The 10,157-nt window shown below is 37.2% G+C and overlaps 1 protein-coding gene across 1 annotated transcript; it reads right to left on the reverse strand.

The window, feature by feature from the left end:
- Positions 1 to 73: 73 nt before the first annotated feature.
- rassf1 (Ras association domain family member 1) lies at positions 74 to 9,087 on the reverse strand. Its single transcript, XM_077572499.1, has 7 exons — positions 8,866 to 9,087; positions 6,306 to 6,799; positions 3,788 to 3,912; positions 2,342 to 2,446; positions 853 to 1,135; positions 664 to 779; positions 74 to 598 (listed from the first exon to the last, which is right to left on the reverse strand). The coding sequence occupies exons 2-7, from the start codon at positions 6,571 to 6,573 to the stop codon at positions 449 to 451; spliced, it is 1,047 nt and encodes a 348-aa protein (XP_077428625.1). The 5' UTR covers positions 6,574 to 6,799; positions 8,866 to 9,087; the 3' UTR covers positions 74 to 448.
- Positions 9,088 to 10,157: the final 1,070 nt, after the last annotated feature.

Genomic DNA, 10,157 nt, shown 5'->3' on the forward strand with positions numbered 1-10,157 from the left:
TCATTGTGGGTTGCTTATGACACAACACACCAAGTACCAAACAACTTACAGTCACGAATACCCTAAGATCAGATAGTTATCATCAGTTTATTAGATAATTATACTACAGTATGAACACACAAACACATATTTCCACAGGTTCTCTAAAGTGCTAACTTGTAAGGAGTGTTGCACCGAATCTAAACAAAACTAAATGAAATAAAATATATAGACTAAATGTGCTTTTGAGCTCACTATAAACAATGTAAACAAAGCAGCATTATTCTCAGAAAATACAGGAATTCAAATAGACTATTCACCCTGGCATGTATGACCAAAACAATAAAAATTAAAAAAAAAAATCACATTATTTAAAATTCAGTGTCTGCCTTTTTAGTAAACTTTATTAAAACATTTCCAAGTCTGATAGATTTCCCTTTGTTTTTTTTAGATGCTTTCCCCCCAAATGTCAAGCGGGAGCAGTAATCCTCGCCATGGCCTGCTTCATCATGTCCCTGGTGCGAGCGTATCGCCCCACTATCTGCCGGACATGTTCTTCTTCCTCACGCTGTAGAATACGCAGGAAGTTGCACAGCTCAGGAAAAGTGAACGCATGCCACTGTGAGGGAGAACAAAATTTAAGGAACATGCCACGTATGTAACTTTATGTAAGTATGACCTTACATTCACGTCGCCAGTCTCATTCTCTTTAAGGACCAGACTAAAGACTTTTTCACTTGGTCCCGCACACAAGCGCAGATGGAGGGGATACTCATCGTCGCTCAGTTTCCGCATAGACACTAGCAGAGAAAAAAAAAAACATACAGCAGTTGTCATCTTATAGTCGAGTTTGCTCTCATTCGAAGATCTTACCTTGGTTCTGTCTGTCGGCGCGCTCAAACAGGGCAAACTTGGCTGGGTTGTCCACCAGTGTGAACTTATTGAGCAAGGCCTCGATGACTTCTCGTACCCGCGTTTGAGAGCTTATGTGCAGGTGTTTTGCGGCGTCTTTGGGGAGGTAGAAGGATGTCCGTCGCGTCAGCCGCCGGCCGTACTCGTGCTCCTCCTGTGTTGGGCTCTGGGGAGGAGGCAGGGTAATCGGACGGACCAGCTGGAAGTGGACTTTGATGAAACCAGTGTAGGAGCCATCTTTGTTCTGAAAAAAAGTTAGGATGACAGTCATCAGCGGTGCCACCAAATTGTATTATTTTTCTTTTATTCAATACACTCTTAAAAAAACGGTGGGTTAAAAATAACACAAGTTGCTCAGAAGTGGACATCCTTGGATATGTACTGGTCAGAAAGTACTGAAACGTGCTATTCGTGTTGTTTGCGGTTGTGGATACAGAGACCACATCATGACATTTTACCAGTTAATATACAAACTAAATTTATAAAAAGGTAAAGTGAGTACAAATTAGGAGGAACAGACATTTTTTCCAAACCTAAATATAGAACAAAACAAAAAGAAAGATGTATTTCAACTCAAGGTTTTGTAAAATAAAATCTACTCAGTCTATTTGTATTTTTAAAAAATGTGTAAAAGCACAATTACTGCAAAAATATATAAAGCACAAGGACACACAGTTGAATTATTTTGAAATATTTTGTAGTATTGTTACACTGAAAGCGTCTTGACCGCTCGCTGTCATTCATTTTGTGTTGTTGTTTTTTTTTTTTTTAGTTGATCAGGGGCAGACAATACAAGTTTTACTTCTTTCTGTCCCCTTTAATTTCTTTTACTTTACTTTGAATTTGAATATTGCCTTATATTGTCTTTTTTTTTTTTTTTTTTTACAAATGAATAAAATAAATGATTGTCAAGAAAAATGTTGAACAGTTGGATATTCAAAGTTTGAGAGAAGGCCAAATGAAATTCACCTGTAAAGATTACAGACATTGCAATTTAGGTTCATCCTGACATGTCATCGGAAAGATGAATATCCTTTTTTTTTTTTTGAGAGCAATGATGATGACATGTCAAATCGGTAAAATTACCGAAAGAACAATAAATACTGAGCGCTCCAGAAAAAAATAAAATAAAAAAAAGGAAAGATGAATATCCCTAAATTATTGATGACTAGTGTATCTTAGTTATTTTTTTAGTGTGTGTCTGTGGGTGTGACGTACAAATTATGCCGAGTAACACAACTGAAATAAACTTGAAATCTTAAATTGCATTTTATAATAAATTAGGGATTATTTATGTTGTCTGTAGTGTACAATATAAAACAAAAGCGCACATGAGGGAGTGAAATATGTCACTATCATTTTAGCTGTGGAGATTACCACCATTTTATTCACGTCAAGGCCCCACAAAACAGAACAGAAGATGCCATGAGAAAAAGGTCAATTGTCTCACCACCACCATGTAGAGATTGCTGTTAATCTGAGCATTGTACTCCTTGACCTTCTGATGAACTTCGCCAACACTTAACTCCTGTTTGCGCCAGTCAGTCTGCTCATCCTAACAAGAAACCAGCAGCTCCAGTTTAGTCAAAACAGAAAACATGTCCTTGGATTTTTTGAGGTTCAGGAGAAGGCAACCAAACAGTGAATAAAAAAAGAGATATTTGTCCCCCCCCCCCCCAAAAAAAAGGCAATACAAAGCTCACCATTTCCCATTTGACCATGTGACTGAAAAATCCATGTACAGCTCTGCTTGAAAATCACTAAATGCTTCCCTGATTGCCGAAGTCAGCGCAAAGGTTCATGTGCGACGTCTTGTACAAAAGCATGATGACAATAACTACTCTGCGCTCCATGTTTACCCCCCCCCCCCTCAGTCTCATTTGTACACCACATTTACATTCGCTCCGCCCTGACCATAAAAAAACACCGTAAAAAAACCGCCTGTTAAACAGCATGTTATTGTCCATTGTGTGGGAGGCGCTATAGCGTGCGTCTGATAATGGATGTATTAATCCTAAAGAATAGCTTCATTTTACTGCGACCCAAATAATGTAATGTACAATCCAATCCAGTGATCAAATGCTGACTGTATTAACAATTTTGCTTTTAAAAAGAGAATAAAATATTTGAAATGGTCGCATTTAACACTATATTTGCTATTGTGGTTATACAGTGCTTATGGAAAAAAAAGTCTACACACCCTTGTTTAAATGACAGTTTTTTTTTTTTATATAAAAAAATCAGACCAAGAAATTTTGTTTAAAAACTTTTTCCATTATTAATGTGACCATTCACCCATAAAACTCAATTAAAGTCTTTCTTTTTGAGAGAGGAAGTAAACAATAATCTGAAATGATAACTGGAATGTGGCTTTGATAAAAAAAAAAAAAAATCACAATCAACCAAGTTAAATGGGAATCAGAACTCGCTATTTAAAGCGCTTCTGACGTTCTAGTAGTCTTTTCCCGACTATTTTATTTTTTTATTTTTTTTACAATTTTTTACAGAAGATGCTTGTGAATCAAAACATTATTCTTATTATTTTTTTTAAACAAAAGACAATGGTGTTATAATTTTTTTTAAAAATGCACCCCAAATGTTAGTTTAATAATAACTTGTGTCTGTCCATCAGCTGTCACTACCTAATTGGTTCTATTTCAACAACAAAACAGATGTTTTGTCAAGCCATTGCCTCTCATCAGCACTCTCCTTAATGACATCCCCGACAGATGCCATAAGAATGAGAGGGCATAAAAGCGAGCCGTGGAGGACATATGGCTGCACTAAACCATTGGTACACTGCTTTTGTCACTTTTTACAGTCACATACGCAACAGAAACAGATGTACTGCATATTTCAATGCAACCAAAAGTTTGATTGAGACTTTACTCCTCACCACATTCGTGTCCGTCTCAATGGAGTCGACTGAGAAATCCACCTGCCCTACTGGCAAACGTTTGTCTGCGCTGCAGTCCAGCTGGATGAGCCGTCGGCATCTGTGGTGACAAGTGTAGCAGCAATCTGGAGAGAGAGAGCGAGAGAGAGCGAGAGAGAGAGAGAGAGAGAGAGAGAGAGAGAGAGAGAGAGAGAGAGAGAGAGAGAGAGAGAGAGAGAGAAAGTGCGTTTTAACATCACAAAATTCCACATTTTGGCTCATGTTGGGCGTCAATAAAATGCTTGTGGATTTGTTGCCAAGGTAACACAGCACATACATATCCCACACATATTTCAAGGCCTAACACATCCCTGACAGATCTTCCTACAGGTTCGAGGAATGGCAACAACACAAGCATCTTGCATTTGGCTGTTAACACAACTTCGGCTGTGGAATCCTAATTCTTCATCTTATCCTGCAACGGAAAAGCGTTGAATTCATTTTTACATGCTCCAAATCAGCTCACACATATTCTCATGATGCATCATCGTCGTCAACGCGGCTCCCGTTTGCAGGAACATGATGACTCAACAGAGGCTGACAAACAGGCCCGTCATCCTGCCCGGTTTGGTTCAGATTTAGTGCTTCTGAGCTATATAGGCCATCGCCTCCAGTGCACATGCTAACTAAAAAAAATCAATTAATCAAAATCAAATAAAAATGAATTGATTAGAAGCTAATTGTGGTTGTTCTGGACTATCTTTATCTTCAAGTTTTATTAATTGTACAGTATTTTATTGCATATTTATCAGAAATCTATCCACCCAGGTAGACAACATTTTTCATGATCAGCATTGCTTTCCTGTGCCTGAATGTCTCAAGGAAACAGTTCTACCACCTCAAAAAAAAAAAAAAAAAAATTAAATCATATTTTATTGCCTTAGTCCTCACCTTGGACTTAGACTGTAACTCCTACAAAAATAAAATGGCAAGAACAATGTTTTTTTGCATTTGCATGATAATGCAAAGAAAAAATATGAAAAATAACATTTCTGTCTCCGGCTGCTGATGGAAAAACAGAGCTTTTTGTGGTTGGATGATTATAATATATCATCTATTAACAGGCTGCCCTAGCTAGCCTCGCCAACAGATTTTTCAAAAGTGCTGACTAGAACTAGAAAAGATTTGACAAATACAAATTCATATTTCCTAATTACACAGTTCTACTACCTCATATTGTTCTTTTTTTTTTTCTTACGACTGTGACTTTGCCCCTCCTTTGCTGGCTGATCAAGAAACCAACAGATTTGATTATCAAACTGCTCTATTTACTCCAGCGGATCCAAAATATTGCTGCTCCAATGCTGACTAGAACGAAAAGGACTCACCAGAAGACAATGTGGACAGATGACATTTTTCACGATCATTATTTTTCTTACAGACATTTGATAAAATTAGGCAGTTTTAACACATCATATTAGGATATGCAGGGTCAGTATAATTTAATTGTTTTATTTCTTAACACAGGGGTAAGCTACCTTTCCTGTCAAAAGAACCATTTTAGGCCAAATAATTAACCAAAAATCCCACAAAACATTTGAAGATCGTGATGACGAAAACAGCAATAGCAGCATCTAACACGTTCACATTCATTTTCTTCTACCTGTCATCTTCCATTTTTTGAAAAAAAAATATTGGTAATTTTTCATATTTAATTTTTTTATAATGTTTTCTGCATAAAAAAAATTGTTTTTTTTGACATTTTTTCCATCTTTTTTTGTTGTTGCTATCAATTCCATGACATTTTTGTCAATTTTGTGGTATTTTCAGGACTTCTTATGATTTTGGACATTTTATGGTTACTTTTTGAACATTTTCTTGTCTGCCTTTTTCATTCAATTATGCATTTGATGGTAATTTTCTGCTTTTCCTCTTCCTTTTTGGACATTTTCCTGTCACTTTTTGGACATTTACGGTTGGCATTTTAAAAAACTTTTTCAACAACATTTCGTGTCTTTTTATCTGACAACTTAAAATTTTGAATCTGACTTAAAAAAAAAATTTTTTTATTCATTTTTATGTATGTATTCATTTAAAGAATATTTTATCTAAAAAAATTTTTTTTTTTTTAAGTCTTCAAATTACATTTACAGGGCGCAATAGAAGAGGGACTAAAGAGCCACATGTGGCTCCAGAGCTTATTTATTCATTTATATGTATGTATTCATTTAAAGAATTGGTTATCTAAAGAAAATAAAAATAAAAATGTTAAAAACATTTTTTTTTACAAATTTTTACAGGGAGCCATAGAAGAGGGACTAAAGAGCCACATGTGGCCCCAGAGCTTATTTATTTATTTATATGTATGTATTCATTTAAATATTTTTTTATCTAAAGAAAAAAAAATGTAAAAAAAAAAAATCTTCAAATTTGTACAGGGAGCCATAGAAGACTAAAGAGCCACATGTGGCTCCAGAGCTGCAGGTTGCAGACCCCTGCCTTAACAGAAGCCTGTTTACACTATAGGCGGAGTACTCACTTGTGCAACGTAACGCCTGCTTATAAAGACCCCAGATGAATTCTCCACACAGGTCACACCAGGTGAGGTGCGTGTAACCGTAAGGCTGAAAATCATGACCCACACCAGCTTCTCCAGACGGGGCCTCGATGCTGACGGTGTCCCCAACCAAACGGACAACGTGGAAGTGACTGCCGTGACTTGGAGCGGCGCGTGGCCCGGGGGCCGCTAGCTCGATGGGATCATTGACACTGAGGTCCTTCAGCTCAATCAGCTCACATTTAGACATCCTGCTCGAGACCCAATCACGGACATGTCAAGGGAGGTGTTGATGTCCGTGAACCTGCGCGGTCTGGGATCCGCCACGGCGACCACATCAGTATTTGAGGACTCGGTGAGTGTAGTTCAGCATGTCACGTTCATGTGTTTATTTGGGTGGAAGAAGTAGAAGATTTGGCTTGGATGCCTCGCCAGCTTCGTGTGCCGCTGCAGCGAAGCACAGGTCACCGCCAGCCCTGAGGAGATGAAACAAAGCAACTGCTTGAAATCATACACAAGTTCACGCTCGAGTGCACTCTTAAATGCTTGGACCATAACGTAACCTTCCAATCTGAAACATTCGCTTTTACTGCAGCGACAGCACAGTGCAGTTGAGACATTTGTTGTTTATAGACTAATGTAAGCGTCACACGTGCCAAAAACAAGAGATTAACTTCTGTTCTCTGATATCAGGATTCATACGAAAACATCCAAAAAGTGGGACAAGATGATGAGGATAATCCTGTACAATACAAACGGGACTCTCGATATGAGTATTCACTGCATGTGACTGAGTGGAAAACCAACATGTGTTGTATGTTGGGGACAAAAAAAAGCAGGTCAGAGAACAAACATTACTTCACAAACAACAACAACCTTCTCTTGAGGATTTTAAAAATACTACTGCTTAAATGTCAGAAAACGTACAATATTATTTGACCTCGTACACATGAGTGTTCACATTGTTTATACTAAATGTCAATATTAGGAAGAACACACATATATATATATATATATATATATATATATATATATATATATATATATATATATATTCCAGCTTTTCCAGAGATGTTGGCTATTCTGTCCTTTTGTTGTGGAGTAATACGATTACTTTTTTCTCCTTCTTTTTTTTGTTAATCTGTCAAGCAATTCTGGGCAAACTGCCAAGGTTTTTATTTTCAAACATATGCTCATATGCTACAATTACGCAACCGTCATTTAAAATGTAGGTTAATAGCACATCTCAAGTATCATTTTAAATGGATACATTTCATCCCATGGTTTTTAATACATGTAGTTTTGTCCTAGTGTGTTTCATGATGTTGTCATGGCAACGTCTCTTGCTGAGATCTGGTCATAATTTAAATTGCGGGGAGAAAAAAGACCATCATGCAAATAATGTGTTAGCATAAAATCAACTGAACTCTTATTAGTGAATCTGGCTATTATTGAAATTAATATACATATGAAAAAGTAAGTTTCACAAAAAAAAATGTGAATTTGCTTTTTATGTATCATTAAAATTTGGGAAATGTGCTTCAATTCAAGTACAATTCAACAGAACAGGACCTCCGTTTATAACAGGGTTTTCACGTGGCAGGCCACATTGTAGATACAGCTTCCCTCATGTGTTGTGTGTTATGTGAAACCAAACAAGTGTTTAATCACCTCACCTAATCCTATTTTTTACACATACACAACAAATTAATGGATTACTGAAATCAAAATTCTAGGAGAATACAGTACATTTGTTCAAGCTACTGCAAAAATTGTAACAACAAAATTCATGTAAAATCTCAATATTATTATTTATCACACATGATCATTTGAAATGTTGGTCCAGATTTTGGCAAGGGTCATGGAGGTTGACACACATGATTTGCTTTCATGGGCCACATTAAAAGATGTGGCGGGCCAGATCCGGCCCCCCGGGCCTTGAGTTTGACACTGGTGATACGGGCTTCTTATTCGGTACTTGTCAAACTAACCAAACTATAACGTTTTTCACTTTGAAAACGTCTTAATCAAAAGCACATCATTTCTTCACACATTTGTTGATCATTTACAACAAAATTATACCTAGCTCCATGTCATTAAAGAACATTTGACCCCATGCAAAAGAGTGCACATTTTGCTAATGTGCTACCACTATTATTTAAACCACTGCATAAATTCCAATCATCTACTCTATCTGCTCTTTGAACATGTGAAATGTAGTGGCATAGTTTTTTTTGCAGTGCAGGAGCTGCATTGTGAGTTGCATATGAACAACCCGGGATCTATTAGTGCCAAGTGGGTCACCGCACGGTCCATTTAAACCAACTAACAAGAGAACATTGTAGTCCAACACTACTTTTTGTGTGCAATAAGTGTTTAAAAGCCCGATACGTGTCGAAAAAAGTTCACAATGTACTGTCATTATGCGTGTGCGTTGCAAACGCTCAGCGGTTTAACAACCCGGATTAAGATTGAAACAGGATAAAGACAGTGAAACGCACATGAATCGCATCCTTTGACAGGTTGAATAAAACCACGTTACCTTGATCAATTCATCCCTGAAGGCTTGAAGAGACGAAGTGGCTGAAGGCAATTTGTCGATGAGTTAACTGCAGATGGTCCTCTTCCGACACTCGCTCACCTCACTTCGCGCATGCACAAAGCGAGGTTGTGGGATTACTTTTTTAATCCCGTATGGCTGTCAGTGTGCAGCATTCAATACAGAGAGGAATCCCCTCTGTCGGAAATCCCAGCAGAAAACACAAAGCGTCTTCTCTGCTGTTGCTTATCATCTGCTGCAGCAACCGGTTCATATAAATGCAGCCCATAATAATCACTGTCATACTTTATATAAGAAATGCACAAAATTCAATTTCTGGAGGAAAAGATGAAAAAAAAAGAAGAAGTCTTTTGAATATTTAATTTTGCCCCATTTGGACATCACCCAGAGAGGGAAAAAACCCTCAAGGCTCAAATATGGAGATCAGATAACTAACTATAACAAATACAAAGCTCATTGTATAATTTTATCAAGTAAAACCACTTTATAAATTAGTTTTATTTTAATGAATTATATAAGATACATAAAATTGAAGTATTTATTTATGCATGACTGCATTGCATAAAGAAATTATTTTTCTAAAAGGTTAAGGAATAAAATCTGATAGTGGAAGAAAAGACTAGTTGCACACCACATTGCAATCTGTTGACCGTCTGTACAAGTGTGTGCAGGCAATGCACAGTCACAAGCTTATTTGGCAGTAATTGGAGCACAATAACCAGAGGACAGCTGACCAGTGATGGTCCATTGAGTTGTTGGTTGTGGAATGGGTGCGATTAGTCTGAGAAATGGTGTGCATTCAGTCTACTTTGCAGTAGGTTGCAGGCACCAGGGCGGAATTTTATTGATATATTTGTGATTGCAGCCCATCCACCATGAAGCAATCCAATAAATTGATACATGAATTCAATAAAATATGCACATGGGAAACAGGATGTTATTAAACATGCTAATTTGTAGGCTTTACACTATCAAGATTTTTCAGCCGATCACAGATCAGCGATCAGCGCCTTTGAAAAAAACTATAATTGATATATATTTATTCTATATATTTATTCTACAGTCGACTGCCACCGTTCGCGGGGGACTGGCTTGGCCTACGAATAGCGAAACCCCACGTATAAGTATAATAAAACATACCCCCCCCCCCCAAAAAAAAAGCTGATAAACATTAAATATTGCATTAAGCAATTGGGCAATTTAAGAAATTACAGCCGAACACAAATTTAGGATAAAATGCAAATTAACATCCGATCCGATGCAGTTTATTGGAC

This window comes from Vanacampus margaritifer, chromosome 8 (assembly GCF_051991255.1).
Source record: "Vanacampus margaritifer isolate UIUO_Vmar chromosome 8, RoL_Vmar_1.0, whole genome shotgun sequence".
Taxonomy (NCBI): domain Eukaryota; kingdom Metazoa; phylum Chordata; class Actinopteri; order Syngnathiformes; family Syngnathidae; genus Vanacampus; species Vanacampus margaritifer.